The 18,644-nt window shown below is 39.1% G+C and overlaps 1 protein-coding gene across 1 annotated transcript in view; it reads right to left on the reverse strand.

Annotated features, from left to right (window-relative positions):
- Nucleotides 1-18,644, reverse strand: part of LOC126481096 (helicase SKI2W) — a 150,951-nt gene that overhangs the window by 87,729 nt on the left and 44,578 nt on the right. The window contains exons 9-11 of the mRNA XM_050104616.1: nucleotides 17,350-17,686; nucleotides 14,754-14,864; nucleotides 11,531-11,762 (exon numbers count right to left, since the gene is read on the reverse strand). Of these exons, the coding sequence (XP_049960573.1) occupies nucleotides 11,531-11,762; nucleotides 14,754-14,864; nucleotides 17,350-17,686 (680 nt within the window). The remainder of the gene's footprint in view (nucleotides 1-11,530; nucleotides 11,763-14,753; nucleotides 14,865-17,349; nucleotides 17,687-18,644) is intronic.

The following is an 18,644-nucleotide window of genomic DNA, read 5'->3' on the forward strand; positions in this document are numbered from 1 at the left end:
GAATCATAACAGAAGGTTGTATACATGGAAGAATCTTGGAGATACTAGAAGGTATCAGATAGATTATGTAATGGTAAGACAGAGATTTAGGAACCAGGTTTTAAATTGTAAAACATTTCCAGGGGCTGATGTGGACTCAGACCACAATATATTGCTTATGAACTGTAGATTAAAACTGAAGAAACTGCCAAAAGGTGGGAATTTAAGGAGATGGGACCAGGATAAACTGACTAAACCACAGGTTGTACAGAGTTTCAGGGAGGGCATAAGGGAACAATTGACAGGAATGGGGGAAAGAAGTGCAGTAGAAGAAGAATGGGTAGTTCTGAGGGATCAAGTAGTGAAGGCAGCAGAGCATCAAGTAGGTAAAGAGACGAGGGCTAGTAGAAATCCTTGGGTAACAGAAGAAATATTGAATTTAATTGATGAAAGGAGAAAATATAAAAATGCAGTAAATGCAGCAGGCAAAAAGGAATACAAACGTCTCAAAAATGAGATCGACAGGAAGCGCAAAATGGCTAAGCAGGGATGGCTAGAGGACAAATGTAAGGATGTAGAGGCTTGTCTCACTAGGGGTAAGATAGATACTGCCTACAGGAAAATTAAAGAGACCTTTGGAGAGAAGAGAACCACTTGTATGAATATCAAGAGCTCAGATGGCAACCCAGTTCTAAGCAAAGAAGGGAAGGCAGAAAGGTGGAAGGAGTATATAGAGGGTTTATACAAGGGCGATGTACTTGAGGACAATATTATGGAAATGGAAGAGGATGTAGATGAAGATGAAATGGGAGATACGATACTGCGTGAAGAGTTTGACAGAGCACTGAAAGACCTGAGTCGAAACAAGGCCCCGGGAGTAGACAACATTCCATTAGAACTACTGATGGCCTTGGGAGAGTCAGTCATGACAAAACTATACTATCTGGTGAGCAAGATGTATGAGACAGGCGAAATACCCACAGACTTCAAGAAGAATATAATAATTCCAATCCCAAAGAAAGCAGGTGTTGACAGATGTGAAAATTACCGAACTATCAGTTTAATAAGTCACAGCTGCAAAATACTAACGCGAATTCTTTACAGACGAATGGAAAAACTGGTAGAAGCGGACCTCGGGGTAGATCAGTTTGGATTCCGTAGAAATGTTGGAACACGTGAGGCAATACTAACCTTACGACTTATCTTAGAAGAAAGATTAAGAAAAGGCAAACCTACGTTTCTAGCATTTGTAGACTTAGAGAAAGCTTTTGACAACGTTAACTGGAATACTCTCTTTCAAATTCTGAAGGTGGCAGGGGTAAAATACAGGGAGCGAAAGGCTATTTACAATTTGTACAGAAACCAGATGGCAGTTATAAGAGGCGAGGGGCATGAAAGGGAAGCAGCGGTTGGGAAGGGAGTGAGGCAGGGTTGTAGCCTCTCCCCGATGTTATTCAATCTGTATATTGAGCAAGCAGTAAAAGAAACAAAAGAAAAGTTCGGAGTAGGTATTAAAATCCATGGAGAAGAAATAAAAACTTTGAGGTTCGCCGATGACATTGTAATTCTGTCAGAGACAGCAAAGGACTTGGAAGAGTAGTTGAACGGAATGGACAGTGTCTTGAAAGGAGGATATAATATGAATATCAACAAAAGCAAAACGAGGATAATGGAATGTAGTCAAATTAAATCGGGTGATGCTGAGGGGATTAGATTAGGAAATGAGACACTTAAAGTAGTAAAGGAGTTTTGCTATTTAGGGAGTAAAATAACTGAGGATGGTCGAAGTAGAGAGGATATAAAATGTAGACTGGCAATGGCAAGGAAATCGTTTCTGAAGAAGAGAAATTTGTTAACATCGAGTATAGATTTAAGTGTCAGGAAGTCGTTTCTGAAAGTATTTGTATGGAGTGTAGCCATGTATGGAAGTGAAACATGGACGATAACCAGTTTGGACAAGAAGAGAATAAAAGCTTTCGAAATGTGGTGCTACAGAAGAATGCTGAAGATAAGGTGGGTAGATCACGTAACTAATGAGGAGGTATTGAATAGGATTGGGGAGAAGAGAAGTTTGTGGCACAACTTGACTAGAAGAAGGGATCGGTTGGTAGGACATGTTTTGTGGCATCAAGGGATCACAAATTTAGCATTGGAGGGCAGCGTGGAGGGTAAAAATCGTAGAGGGAGACCAAGAGATCAATACACTAAGCAAATTCGGAAGGATGTACGTTGCAGTAGGTACTGGGAGATGAAGAAGCTTGCACAGGATAGAGTAGCATGGAGAGCTGCATCAAACCAGTCTCAGGACTGAAGACCACAACAACAACAACAACAACAACAACAACAACATCTCAATTTTTACCACCGTTTTTAATAGATTTGGAAAATTCTAGAGTTTTGGATTAAGGAGTTTTGTGTTTAATAAGCAGCGCAAAATTCATTGAAGAATTTCTCTTACTTATGAAGAAAAGTGTTCTTATAGCAAATGCAGCTGATAGTAAGTGAGAAAATGATGAAATTTCACATGTAAAATAAAAAAATAATAAAAAAAAATATGTTGTTGAACTTCCACTGCTATGAGTGTGAATCCTGAATGCTTCTTGGTCATGCTGACAAAGTTTTATGAATTTATTTGTAAAAGTATAGACAGTGGAAATTAAAATGTCCTGTGGTGCCTCTCCTGCTCCATGTTGGCTCGTTTGACGTCCAAACCCTGTTAGCAAAATGTCATCAACATCATCTGGATCGATGCAGCAATGCTCCTTTGATACAATTAAGCTTGTCTTGATAAAATTTCTTTTGTTTGCAGCACTAATGGTGTCAACAAACAGAACTTCTTTTGTCACTTTGGAGAGGGCACGGCCACTGGCTTTCCACCAAGATAGAATGTTTTTGAATTCATTCCCTGGGCTATCCATGTTCAAATATCTCACACATTCATCTTTAAGTTCACAAGTTGATTACTGCCTGCTCCAAAATGTTTTCACATGAGAGAAGATTATATCTTGTTTCGAGTTCTTCCTCAACTACGCTATCTAGCTTTCAACTAACAGTTGGATATATATTTTCTTGCTTTTCCTCACTCATGACTAAGAGTTGCTTGAAACATGAATGGAAAAATGTAGCCATGTAGTGAGAATACTGCGGTTCCTTAGCGACCTTCTCCTTTAAGAAGTCTTCTGTATGCCCTATCAGCAATTTAAGTACGACAGTCATCTTTACTTTGACGTTGCTATATAAACCAAATGTGCATAGTGCTACAAAAGACAGGGTCAGTACCGTTTCACCCTCCATATCAATTGTGGCTTCTTGAAAAGATTCCAGGAATTTAATTATACCATCTATTAGATCAGGCTGATGCAAGCATATCATTTCCTCTTTGTTTTTCCCAAACAGCAAATTCTCAATGGTTTTTATTCTTTTTGTGCATGAATTGAATTTATTCAATATCTTGTACATGCTATTTAATCTAGTTTCAACGCCTTGATGTAATATCCTACATTTCTACGCAATCTTGATGGATTTATAAACATCAGGAAATTCTTCACTAAGAAACTTTTCATCTTATCTGTGCCTTAGTGTTATGTTTATGCAGATATTTTTATGTCCGTCCCTTGGTCCCTTACAAATGTCACTTTGCTCAGTACCAGACAAGATACATCTATCTCAGACACTTTTTTCATGTAAATCTGTAAGAATATATCCATTTGTTTTTATAACAATTGGAAACTTTGTTGAGGGAAGCATATTGTTCCTTAGTTCATACCTGTCTTCAGAGACTACAGTAAAACTGGATGTGACAGTAAGATACTATTTTTTTGCAATAATTGTCAGTCTAGAGATTGCACGTCATAGCACACTCATTCTCATTCATTCATTTCCATGTCAGGTCAGCATTTCTAGATGGTAGCAACTCTGATGGCCTTGCTGGTTCCCTCAATCAGGTCCTGTGTTGTGCAGGGTTGTTCAAGTTGAGAACATATTAGCAGGTGGGCCGGGTCTTGTGTTGTTCTGCACTCACAGGATGTATCTCCATCAGCTGGAAGAATGCCCCATTTTCGCACATTGGTCTTGCATGGAGAAATGCCCACCCTAAGACGATTGAGCAATCTCCAAATAGGGTAGGGCAAGTCGTTTCCTGGAGCTAGCTCTTCCTTTACAGGAATATCAGGTGGTAGCTTGCTCTTCCATCTGGTGATGCGGTTAGACTCTGGTATTCCCTCAAGTGGCTGAGTCCTGGCGATGAAGCTCTTTCTCGACTTCAGTCGAAGGACTACAGCCTGATGATCATGCAGTGGATGTTGGATGTTGCTTAGCCCTCTCTACATCAGCAGCTACAGCCCTTCTAATAGTGGGGGGAGCTATTCTAACAATCGGGTAGATTTTATCGACTGGAGCTTCATACATCCCGACAAGATTCGGACAGTCTCATTGATTGCAATATCTACCTGTTTGGTGTGAGTGGATGCACTTCACACAGGTGAAGCATACTCTGCAGCGGACACACACAAAGCAAGAGCCGAAATTCTCACGACGGGAGGACTTGCTCCCCAGGCGGTGGATATGAGCTTCCTCAAGATGTTATTCCATGAACTAACTTTCAGCCTGGTGTTATGGCAATGTTTCTTGAAGGTCAGAGTTCGGTCGGATAATACCCAGATATACTGGTGTTGAACGATGCTCCAGTAGTTTGCCTTTCCATGTAATGTCCAGTTCCTGCCGAGCTTCTCTATTCTTCAAGTGAAATGCGTACACCTGAGACTTGTTGGGATTTGGCTTTAGATGATTGACTTTGTAGTAGGAGCCAAGTGTATCTAGCACAGAAGTCAACCTTTCCTCTACTTCTTCAAACATCTTTCCCTGAGCAACCACTAAAGTATCGTCAGCGTAGATGAAAAGCCATTCTGATCAATGGCTTCCTTTTGGGTTGTTTGGGGGAGGAGACTAGACAACGAGGCCATCGATCTGGGGAAGGAAGTCGGCCGTGCCCTTTCAAAGGAACCATTCCAGCATTTGCCTGGAGCAATTTAGGGAAATCATGGAAAACCTTAATCAGGATGGCTAGACGCGGGATTGAACCGTCGTCCTCCCGAATGCGTGGCTTCCTTTACTTCAGGCAATAATGAAGGATTTTTTTTGAAACTAGAGGCAAGGAAAAAGCAAAGCAGAAAATATTATTATTATTATTATTATTCCCACAATGGTGCCAAGTTGTAAATGTGGACAGTTCCTTCAGTTAATACGAAATATCACTCAAACTGTTTGATGGGATCAAAGGAACACTTTATCTAATTCCATTCCCAAGAATTATTTTCTGTTTTAAATTTTTGTAACTGCCACACATTGTGATATCCCTTTACCATGACTGAATTTTTCAGTTTTATGTGAAACATAGATTCCTTCAGTTAGATGATGAGAAAAAGAAATAGATTAGTTTTTATAGTTGTAATTCACTACTGTTCAGAAACTACAAGAGGTATGAACTTCTGCACTCTTACAAAGAGTTGTAAGAGCAAATGAGAAGCTTCAGGAAAATCTGGTAACTCAGTCGTGTACAGCTCTGCCACCTAACATGAAATGACCTAAATTCCTAATAAAATTAACCAAACAGTAGTTTGAAATTATTCCAGCTGGGACTATACCAGTTAATTCTGGGTCTGTCCAGTAGAAGGTCCGCTACAATTCATAGAAGGTGCTCCATCATCATCATAGCTCTGTGACAAATGGCACTCAAGTGTCTATGAGTCACATAAGTGCAGTGGGAATGCATAGGTTCATCACGCCCAGTTTCCATCGCAATCCTGCTCCATTCCATCTTGTGGCTACAGGTACACAACATGGTGGCGACATGCTTATAATCTAATCTGAAGGCTGAGATGACAGACTCTACTATGCATATCATAATCTAGCGGATACAAGGCACTATTACCTAATGATATGTACCTTGTGTTTGCCTATACTGCTCTGAAGATAAACCTAAACTTCAGTAAGGTAATGTACAACTCTATTCCTCTCTAACTGTATCAGGTTGGTTAAGGAATGCTAAATAGAGCTGAAAGAGCTTGATGGTTCCCAGTTTACCTGACCTCAATCTTACTCAGTATATCTTAAACCCCATCAAGTAAGATGGTGTGCCTGAAATGTAGCTTTGATCAATCTCCATGGGTTGCTGGTAGTTTAGTTTACATGGATTGCTGGTGATGGTTGAGCAGCATGGATACAGATGGCTTCTCAATGTCTTTGTTGTCTCGGAGTCCATGTCACAATGCATTGTACTCATCATCAAAGTGAAATGGGGTGCTGCAGGGTTCTGAGTCTATGTGTATAAATCAGTTGCTTGCGAGTGTGCTATTAGATAAAGGAAGGTCTCAGGTCAACCTATCCTTAAATGGAATTATTGTTGTTGTGGTCTTCAATCCAAAGATTGGTTTGATGCAGCTCTCCATGCTCCTCTATCCTGTGCAAGCCTCATCATTTCTGACTAACTACTGCAACTTACATCCTTCTGAATCTGCTTACTGTATTCATCTCTTGGTCTCCCTCTATGATTTTTATCCCTCACATTTCCTTCCCGTACTAAATTGGTGAGCTCTTGATGCCTCAGAATGTGTCCTACCACCCGATCCCTTCTTCTAGTCACTTGTGACACAAATTTCTTTTGTCTCCAACTCTATTCAGTAACTCCTCATTAGTTACACGGTCTATCCAGCTAATCTTCAGAATTCTTCTGTAGCACCACATTTCAAAAGCTTCTATTCTCTTCTAGTCTAAACTGTTGATCATCCAAATTTCACTTTCATACTTTGCTAGACTCCAAACAAATACTTTCGGAAAAGACTTCCTAACACTTAAATCTATAACTGATGTTCACAAATTTCTCTTTTTCAGAAATACTTTTGTTGCCAATGCATCTATATTTTCTATCCTATTTTCTTTGACCATCATCGGTAATTTTGCTGCCCAAATAGCAAAACTCGTCTACTATTTCAATTGTTTCATTTCCTAATCTAATGCTCTCAGCATCACCTGATTTAACTGAACTTTAGTCCATTATCCTTGTTTTGTCTTTGTTGGTGTTCATCTTCTATCCTCCTTTCAAGACACTGTCCATTCCGTTCAACTGCTCCTCCATGCCCTTCGCTGTCTCTGACCTCCCCCCATGAACCATTGACCTTGCCATTGATAGGGAGGCTTGTGTGCCTCAGGGATACAGATAGTGATACTATAGGTGCAACCACTTTGGAAGTGCAACCATAATGGAGGGGTATCTGTTGAGAGGCTAGACAAATGTGTGGTTTTTTAAGAGAGGCAGCAATCTTTTTAATAGTGCAGGGGTAACAGTCTGGATGATTGACTGATCTGGCCTTGTAACACATCAACAAAAATGGCCTTGCTGTGCTGGTGAAAGTACAGCCTTGGATAACACAAGAGGTACTGAATTTAATTGATAAAAGGAGAAAATATAAAAATGTAGTAAATGAAGCAGGTGAAAGGGAATATAAATGTCTAAATAATGAGACTCAAGGAAATACAAAACAGCTACCCAGGAACGGCTAGAGGACAAATGTAAGAATTTAGAAGCATATATCACGTGGGGAAAGATAGATGCTGCCTACAGGAAAATTAGAGGCACATTTGGAGAAAAAGGACCACCAGTATTAATATCAAGAGCTCAGATGGAAAGCCAGTCATAAGCAAAGAAGGGAAAGCAAAAAAGTGGAAGGAGTATATAGAGGATCTATACAAGGGTGACGTACTTTAGGGAAATATTATGGAAATGGAAGAAGATGTAGATGAAGATGTAATGGGAGATATGATACTGTGTAAAGAATTTTGCGTGGCACTGAAAAACCTAAGTTGAAACAAGGACCAGGGAGCAGACAACATTCCATTAGAATTGCTGATAGCCTTAGGAGAGCCAGCCATGACAATACTTTTCCATCTGATGAGCAAGATGTATGAGACAGGCGAAATACCCTCAGACTTCAAGACCAGAATAATTCCAATTTCAATGAAAGCAGGCGCAGACAGATGTGAAAATTACCGAACCCTATCAGTTTAATAAGTCATGGTTGCAAAATACTATCATGAAGTCTTTACAGAAGAATGAAAAATTGATAGAAGATAACCTCAGGGAAGATAAATTTGGATTCCGCAGAATTATAGAAACACATGAAGCAATACTGACCCTATGGCTTGTCACAGAAGATAGGTTACAGAAAAGCAAACAAACTTTTGTAGCATTTATAGACTTAGAGAAAGCATTCGATAGTGTTGACTGAAATACTCTCTTTCAAATTCTAAAGGTGGCAGGGGTAAAATACAGGGATCAAAAGGCTATTTACACTTTGTGGGGAAATCAGATGGCAGTTATAAAAGTCAAGGGGCATGAATGGGAAACAGTGGTTCAGAAGGGAGCAAGGCAGGGTTGTAGTCTATCCCTGATACATTATTAAACCTGTTGAGCAAGCAATAAAGGGCACAAAAGAAAAATTTGGAGTAGGAATTAAAGTCCAGGGAGAAAAACAAAAAAACTGAGGTTTGGCAATGACACAGTAATTCTGTCACAAACAGCGAAGGACTTGAACATGAAATTATTTTTCTGATAATTTTGTGCCATGCTGAGCTGGTGACCTGTGACCTCTTTCAGAGAGCCATATCAGCATTTTTATGCAACTGTTTAAAGGAGTAGTGTTTGTTTCCTTGGCAACAGTTTTTTTGGTGTTTGAAGAATATTTGTACATATGTATATTATGTAGATATGTATTATTTATTGTGTGTCTGTTTGCATTTTCACTCCAGAGTGAGAATCCACAATGCACTTGCATCTACACTTTACATGCCATCTTACATTGTTTGGTGAAGGGTACATTGGGTAACACTAGCATTTCCCTCCTACCTTGCTTGTTCTATTTGAAAATGATGTACAGAAATGAATGACTGTTTATGAGCCTTGGTATGAGTCTGAATTTATCTGATTTTACTACCATGATCATTGCACACAATACATGCAGTGGGAAGGGCATTTTTGGAATTGTGACAGTAATCCACTTTATGAGGTTGAACACCTCTCTTTTGACACCTGCCATTGGAGTTAGATGAGCAATTCTGTGATATTCTTGAGTTTACTAAATGAAACTAATGATGATACCTGCTGAACTTCTTTCAATCTTCTCTATTTCGTCTATTAAATTTTACCCATTAAGGGTCTCAGTCTGCTGAGCAAGGTTCAAGAATCAGTTGAATGAGGTTTCTGTAAGCTCTTTCATTGGTGAATGATAGTTTTTTTGTTCCTGTGTCTCTGTGCTTTTAGCTAACAATTAATACTTTATATATGTTCACAATTATACTTTTTTCATGTAAATCTTTACCTTGTGTACATCTTTCTACTTGTCACTTTTCCAGCAGCTTGCATATAAAGTCTCCTAAGAGTAAATGGCTGTGATGAATGTGTGTGGAGTCTATCTTGGCGAAAATGCTAGAAGATGACGGAAAGAGAAGAACTTGGAGCTGGCACACAGACTACTCCTTTGGAAGAGGATCTAAGTGTCTGCCTAGAAACAAACAAAGCTCCACAATGCTGGAAATATGTGAAGATAAGTTTAAAATATTACCGAATTACTTGAGAGCAATGGAAAAACGCCAGAGGGAGCTTTCCACTGCAGAAATTTTTTGTACTGGAAAGTATATTCAGTTTCTGCAAAAACTTCAAATTCAGTACCATAAATCTTCAGGGGTGGATCCAGCAAATCTCTCAGATTACAAAAACACAATCATTACTTCTATGGAAAAAATTTGAACATCACAGGGAAAAAAAAAAAAAAATGTTTCTTCATTTTGTATGCCTACACATTTTCAGTGTCCTCAGCATGCCATTGAAAAAGTCTTCTTAAGATTCAAGTCACTAGTACAGAAAGCTGCTGATGAAATGCTAAAGAATTGTTCTCTGATAAAAAAATTTATAACATTCCTATCTACTCTAGTTCTTTCTTTCGTGAAGAAATTTCTTCTACCAATCTGTTGAATGTGGCTTTCAGAACAAAATCATCATTCAATCTAAATAACTAAGGCATCAATAAACATTCTTGAAAAATAAATTCTTCCACTAGGATGTCTTCCAAGAGTTTCTTTGGACTTCAGCAGTGGCTATGTAATAGTTGCAGAGATTCCCTGCCACTCACCCCTTTCCATTTAAGTATGGACAGTGCGCCAAGCATTCTTGTTTCCAATAATGTCCGCTCACACATTATACAATAAGAAAATCTGCTACTATGTACAGGACACATTACATATGATAGCAGAGGTTTACAATGCTAATAAATTAACTGGTGGATATTCAATCTTTTGATGACATTTTCACTGATAAATCAATCTTCCTTCTCTCAGATTTGTGCTGTGAATGTGCAATCAAAACATAAATTCCAGGTTCTCCTACGATAGTGTTAGACACACTCCAATTCTTTCCTTGTTGAACAGAGCTAGTAACAAATCTGCAAGAAAGTGACTTTACAAACAATGCTAGGAGTAAAGGCAACTGTTCACCATATAGCTGAAACATTGAGCAGATGACATATGCATAAACAAAATTGGAAAAGTGGCTGAGCTTTCAGACAATGTCCTCCTTTGCGTGCGCGCGCGCGCCCACACACACACACACACACACACACACACACACACACACACACGTGCGTGTGCGCGCGCGCCCACACACACACACACACACACACACACACACACACACACACACGTACATTTTCTCGGCACTGGAGACTGACTAGGGTGAGGGGTTGTGTGTCAGGTGCAGAGGAGGAAGGTGATAGGCAGGAGGAGTGATTGGGTGAGGAAACAGTTGCAGATGGACCCACTCCAAAGGATTCGAACTAGCATGGTGCAAGGTGCACTCATCCTGGCACTGACAGGGAGTTGTGTAACACATATGATGAGTTGGGAGGGGCAGGGGTTAGAGAGGACAGTGGAAAGGAATGAATGTGGAGAATGTGTAGGTAACGGGGAGATGCGAGGGGCACAGAGACAGGGATGGAAGTGGGTGTGGGTGCGAGTGTGGGAAGGGGCTAGAGGAGACAGAAGCTAGGAGCCTCTGCAGTCTCCTCCTCCCTCTGCAAACCCCTCTCCCCCACTTCCCAACCAACTCCTCAACCTCATCATATATCACACGTAACTGATTCTGTCTGCTTCAGATTGAGCTCACAGATGTCACATTTGTGTCCTACTCCTTGCAAGCTGTCAGCCATCCTTCACAACCTTCCCCTTCCCACATCCTTCCTTCTCACATCCACTACACCAAACACAATCTTGCTCCACAGTTGGGACGTAGCAGTGGAATAATTTAGCTGTGTGTCTTTATTCCTTGCATTATTTATATTCCAGCATGGATTTTCTACATCACACCGACTTTAAAAATGATATTATTGCCTATAGCTAACCAGGAAACTTATATACAATATTTCTCAAATGGTCTGTTATAAATTTACTAATTACAGTGTGAACTTTAATATAAAAGGAACTGTCATACATAAGTCATACAACTTACCCAACATCATATTCTTAAGATTCATTTCTGTAGGAACATCAGTTTTGCAAATTATGATCACAGTTCCTGTAGCATCAAGACCTCTTCGGCCGGCCCTTCCTGCCATCTGAATATATTCAGCTGGTTGGAGATCCCTTGACTCTTTACCATCAAATTTGCGAATGGCATCAAATACCACAGTACGTGCAGGCATATTCACACCCATTGCAAATGTTTCAGTAGCAAATAGTAACTGCAAAAACATAAATCATATGTCAGAAAAAGAGTGCCATATTTCAAACTATTAAGGAGTTTGTGAACAGACGATTATAAAAATTGAAGGACACTGTAATGGTTCCACCTCAGCTGTTGTTTACATCCATTTACTTTATTTTCACCTGATACGCCAATTTTGGCTGTATATGCTAACAAGTCATAATTTGTCCAATTACTTAGCAGTAGACATGGCAGTTTTGAAAGAGAGCACATATACTTGCAAGTGCCAAATTTAAAACAGAATGTTGACTGAATACAGTAAAGGACACAACACACACTTCTATCAACCAAAATAAGATTATCTTTCTCTGGCAATGCAGTTCATTTACGTGTTTTCTTGTAATTTTCTCCACTTACTACAGCAACAATCTGTACTATCCTACACAGAAATCAATCAGTATCTCAAGCAGTCTGTTTCTGCAGTCTCAACTACATGCAGGCTGTAAACACAGAACATCTGCAACTGTATGGTTGTCTTCAAATCTCTTATCATCCAGAATGCATTAACATGACACAAATGCTGACAATCCCAGGTGGCATGGGCAAATGATGATAGAGAAAAATAATAATATCTGATGGGTCATTCCATACTTTACTTACAACAAAGATGTAGCTTAGTAGGAACTCATTTAAATAATGGAAAGTCCAGGATGACAAAACAATATTCTACTTCCAAAGAAGGCCTTTTGTCTGAAAGCCTAAATGTTTAGTAGTCTTTTCGTTGTGTCTGTATGCACGTCAATGCAACGTGTGCGTGTGTGTGTGTGTGTGTGTGTGTGTGTGTGTGGTGAGGGGGGGGGGATGTTTTATGCAAACTACTGCATCCTATGATAAAGATGCTTTGCCCCATGAAATAATGCTTTCTTTTGAGATGGAAATGCTTAGATTTACACTAGTAGCTCTGTTTTGATGATATTTGGCAAACACAGAAACAAATATTTCCTTCACTCTATTCTTTCTCTGAACTTTTAACATTACCTAGGTGGTGGTGGTTGTTAGTGTCTAACGTCCCGTCGACAACGAGGTCATTAGAGACGGAGCGCAAGCTCGGGTTAGGGAGGGATTGGGAAGGAAATCGGCCATGCCCTTTCAAAGGAACCATCCCGGCATTTGCCTGAAACAATTTAGGGAAATCACGGAAAACCTAAATCAGGATGGCTGGAGACAGGATTGAACCGTCGTCCTCCCGAATGCGAGTCCAGTGTGCTAACCACTGCGCCACCTCGCTCGGTAACATTACCTAGGATCTGTGGCCACATAGAATAGAAAATGAATGGCATATTTCCTCTCTCATCATTGTAAACAGTACTATTTGATGAAAAGGTTGGCAAATGGTATAAAATACCTCTCTAAAAATTTTACAAGTTGTGTATATCTATTATATGGCCAATTACAGTCGTAAAATTGGCTACAGATGATCCAGTGCCATAATACTTGTATTATTCTTTCAGATGTTTACTTTAATTTGATAATCATTTGTATATTGTAACTGAGACAAAAATTATAATAGTTAATATTATGAAAATGAAAAATTGCTAATCACCATCTACATGAGATGCTGAGTTGCAGAAAGACACAACAGAAAGACTGCCATACATGTCGAGCTGCTGGTCAAAAGTCCTTTTTCTTAAGTACGTACACACACACACACACACACACACACACACACACACACACACACAAGACTAAGACCCACCCACCCACTTTCTCTGGCTACTAGCTGTGACAGTAGTCATTGGTGTGTGTGTGTGTGTGTGTGTGTGTGTGTGTGTGTGTTATCAGATTTAGAAAAAGGCCTTTTGGCCAGAAGCTCAACATGTGTAAGTGTCTTCATCATATCTGTCTGCGACTCAGCATCTTCGCTATATGGTGAGTACCAATCTCCCGTTTTCAGAACATGGCCATTATTCCATCCTGGAATTTCTATTGTTTGACAATAAATAGATATACAGCCACATGACTAATGGTGTAGAGAAGTCATCATCTTGGCTGTTAACTGCAAACTCTTCATCAAAATTACAATGGCTCCATATGGATGTAACATTTTAATAATCTGTACTTTTCACAAATGTGTGAAAGACAGTCAGTCACAACTGAAGTTTCAGCCAGTAACAGTGTGTAATCATTGTGATTTCATCTGTTTAGTAACTGATCATTTGCCTTTCCTCACAGTACTTGCTTCACTATTCTACGTATTAAATTAATTTGTATTTACAGAAAGTCAAATATAAAAGATCACAAATTAACATGGTCTACATGCAGTAAATAATGTCTATCAACCAAAATTAAATTAAATACTGAAAGACGGTGGTTCAACCAGAGGTAACATATGGAAGTGGAACTATTTCCTAAGTCACTCAGAAAAACAGAATCGACAAAATCCTAAAAAGAGAGAGAAGAATAACTAGAAAACGCATAAATAATAAATATCAAAAAGATAAACAGTGGCAGGTAGTGCCAAATGAAGTGGTGCACTGTGAATAGGGGCCAACTACTGATACCATACAGAAGAGAAGGATCTCTTTTTTTTTTCTTTTTCTTCTTTTTTTTTGGTCACATTTTGAGGACACCAGAACCCAAATTACCAAGAAAAATTGTAGAGATACTTTGGAACATGAACCAACAAGTAGCATGGAATAAGGAAATCAGGGAGAATAAGAAAGAGCTAGGATTAACCCTGAATAATTTTCAAAACAAAACAAAAAATTTAAAGCAACTGAAAAACATAAAAAAAAAACAGAAGCAATGAAAAGATATTGGGTAATATGGAAAGAAAACTTAATTAAGAAGATAACCAGAAAGTGACTGGCTGAAATAGTCCAATGGTGCCATAAAAAAAGGAAGAAAAGGAAGAAGAAGAAGAAGAAGAAGAAGAAGAAGAAGAAAAAAAGAAGAGGAAGAAGAAAGGAAATTTTCTTTAAAACCATATAAAAGCACAAAATACTATTGCTCTGTATTATCATTGTACCTTCACTAACTCCTTTTGAAACAACATTTCCACAATTTCCTTCAGGATGGGCAAAATTCCACTGTGGTGAATACCTATGCCTCTTTGCAGTAATTCTTGCATTTTCACAACCTGAAATGGAAAATTAGATATTTTTAACACTGTGATTTCTCTACTCTGAAATAAATGTGCTGTAATATTATAGTAGTGTAATAAAAAGGAAGTAACTGTTTGCATGAATTCTTGATTTCAGTAACAACAAAAAATGGAATGTGAAAGAAAATAATATAAACATTTTTAAAAAGTTTTGCACTGCCTACGCATCTTGAACTTGTCTTGGCCTAGATTCAAAGAAATTATGGAATGAAAGAATAAGCTACACAGAAAAAAATCATAAAAATAATAATTTGCTGCACAATAAAATGGAACAATAATCGAAATTAAAGCATTCTATTAAAAACTGCACATCTTTTACACACTTGTTAAATCAAAATCTACAGCTGGGTAAAATTCAATACAAAGTTGCTCCAGCTTGTGCACTGTAACATGCTTGGAACCTCTTTGGCATGCTGCCCATAAGGTGGATGAGATGTTGCTGTCCAAGCCTGTCCCATTGTCAATGGCAGCTGTTCTAAGGTCATCCAGTGTGTGAGGACAGTTCCTGTGACAATGCACTTCAAGTTTCAAATGGTCCTAGATATGTTCAGCCATGTCAATGTCAAGATTTTGCAGGCCATTTCTCTCATTTGATTACTACCTCCAAGATGCTTACGATATAGGCTGCTTGTGCATCATTGCCTTTAAAGATGAACCCATTACCAGATAGTTGGCTGTAGGAGTGGACAATTGTTTAGGGCTGTGTTTCACAACAGTTTTTTCTTTGGGGCTCACCAAAATATGTTTCAAACTTTTGCGAGTCCCTAAATGTGATTTTTTAGCTAGATGCAAAAAAGCAAATGCCTAAAGTACATACCCTTTTATTATTATTATTATATTATTATGTTTATAATCACATACAATGATGGGCGATTTCTTGCAAATTGGGCTACTCCGAGAATTGATGTGGTGACAAATCTTTTATATTCTAGATATTTTATTTGTGGCAAAAAAGGAAGACATTAAATATCTCAAGGCACACCGATATGTGTTTGAGAAATGCTGTTTTAGGGGATCCTGTCATACCACTGCACAGTCCTCACATTATTCTCGAAAGTGGCAAGAAGCGCTAACATCTGTACACAATACCACTTCAATAAATGACTGAGTCATCTCTGTGTTGAAGCTGTGGAACTACAGGTCTGAGAAATGTATTGGTCACCTGGTCACCTCCACAATCTCATATGATCATCAGATGTCAGGCAACCCCAGCACTTCTTGGTGAAGCCGGCCGCGGTGGGCTAGCGGTTCTAGGCGCGCAGTCCGGAACCGCGCGACTGCTACGGTCGCAGGTTCGAATCCTGCCTCAGGCGTGGATGTGTGTGATGTCCTTAGGTTAGTTAGGTTTAAGTAGTTCTAAGTTCTAGGGGACTGATGACCACAGTAGTTAAGTCTCATAGTGCTCAGAGCCATTTGAACCATTTTTTTGTTGGTGAAGAGCACCTGACACAACTCAACCAGGTTCCATTCCGAGTGCATCCTTATTTATCTTTTTTGCGTGCCACAATACTGTGGAATTTGCATTTTTGTTTGTAATGGACCAATTGATCATGTGAAGATGGTTGTATACCATATGGGTTGATATAGCTCTTACAGTTGCAGTTCCGTTGCATTCTCCTTGGGATACGTAAGAGTGACAATTTGTAGGTCGTGAGCACCAACTGAGGTTGTTGACTATGGATAACTATTATGAGCCAGGTCTTTAATATTTTGTGTCATATGATAGCAATGTTCAAATGACATTGGTGTGAGTGCATGCCAATCTGTCCCATGTTGACACTCCTTTTTTTCCATGGAGTTACAATGCACACACAGTCTAAGCTTGAAGTGAGCCCTTCAAGGCATTCTGAAAGAACTAAAAGTGTACACAAGCAGCATTGTCCTGTTCACGACAGAAGATACAGTGTGCTCTATGGGACTGCACTGAGAATGAAGATGTGGGGACGCAAATAGTTGATGATTACAACAAAAAGTGTGAAATGTCTTCGCTTTGACTGATATACTTACTCTGGAGTACTTTCCATTTCCTGCCTTGTCTGTGTGTACTTACTTGCTTAAGATGAATGTCTTCTGTGTGTTACCAATATGAAAAGAATTTTTTTGTTAACACAGTTCTGATTTAAGTGTGGAACGTAGTTCTCACAAAGACATATTTTTACTCCTATACCCAGGTTGTGGCTTGTAGCTTTTTTCTGTCATCAAAAGGATGCTGAGAAAGATTTAACCGATTTTTATAAATGTAAAACACATGGAAGTCATGAGAGTGGTGTAAAGCTATTTTGAGCAGGTTAGTACAGCTGTTAGGAAATGCTGGAATAGATGTAGTGGAATGAACGGTGGTGGTGGTGTTGGAGGTGGTGGTGATGGTGGTGGTGGGATGGATGGGGGGATGAGGAAGAGGCAGATCTAGAGCAAAGTCCTTGGTGTAGTGAGAAAATAACATTTTATAATAGATTCACACCTGTGGCAAAATCCGGTCTGGTTCCTTCAGTTTCTGCAAACATTTCTGGAAGAACTGTGATATTTTCCACTTTTCTTTCTCAGTTGTGAAATCTATGCCTTTAAGGTTCTCAGCATTGGTATCACATCGCTTTCGAGACAAAGTAAATGCAATAACAGGTAATTTCTTCTCTTTCTCAAGGTTCTGTAGTAAGTTCACCCATAACGTAGTTTCTTGGTTGAATGTAAGTCGGTATCGAAGTTGCCCACGGGGAGGTGGGGCATTCTGTTGCTTGCCACCACGGCCCTTTGCTGCTGGTTGTGTGGGGGGCTTCATTGCTTCCACTGCATGATAATACCTGTAATGGTGCACAGACTGAATGAAACCATCCTTACATACAATGAAATGACACAAGACAGACAGTCACTATAAAATAAGAGTTGACTGAATGAGAGCTTACGAAAGCAATGTAATAAGAAACCTTGCAGGAGAAAATTTTTTAACCAAACAAACACTGCTTTTTGGCCTGTTTCACAATTTTATAACTAATGTTACTGCACAACCAAGGTTTCAGGTCATAAGCCCATTTTCAAGTAAATTACTGATTCCCAAAGGTGATAATGCACAGATAAACATGGCGACAAGGCAAAGATAATCATCTCAATTTCTTAAGATAACGATCCCTAGCTTAATGTAAAATTACACCAGGGACGATTTTTATTAAATTACATACATTATTACACAATTCAGAAATTACACTTACATGACAGGACTAAAGTTGTGCATGAGTCAAGAACTTTTTAATTATGATCGACTGGAGCACAAAGCTTTCTTTGCTTCTATCGTGGGATTGTGATCTCATCTAACAGAGGTGAATAATTGAATTGGGTTTGCTTGTTTAATAATTGTGGGGATGTACAATTTCTAAAATTTCTAATTGGTTGAGTGTAAGAGTTGTACATCTATTACGTATTTGTGGTTATTGTCCAGGCAATGTTTTGCAAAGGCTGAATCAGGCTTCTTCAATCTCCAGTTTCTGTGGTGTTCTTTAAGCCTGGTGCAGATTAATCTCCCTGTCTGTCCATTAAATTCACATGGATGAAGCAAGTGAGTAAGCTGCATATGTACTAGTTTCTGGTGCATACTCACATTATCAGGAACTCTATATCAATGCAACATTTCTTGTTTAATCTATAGTTTTTCTGCTGCTTTCTTCACATCTCTTTGGGAAGCTGATGTTTCTTTGATCTTGATGGTAGCAGTTTACTCACTTGCTTCATCCATGTGAATTTATGTGGTTGGGCAATACTCTTCAA

This window comes from Schistocerca serialis, chromosome 5 (genome assembly GCF_023864345.2).
Source record: "Schistocerca serialis cubense isolate TAMUIC-IGC-003099 chromosome 5, iqSchSeri2.2, whole genome shotgun sequence".
Lineage (NCBI taxonomy): Eukaryota > Metazoa > Arthropoda > Insecta > Orthoptera > Acrididae > Schistocerca > Schistocerca serialis.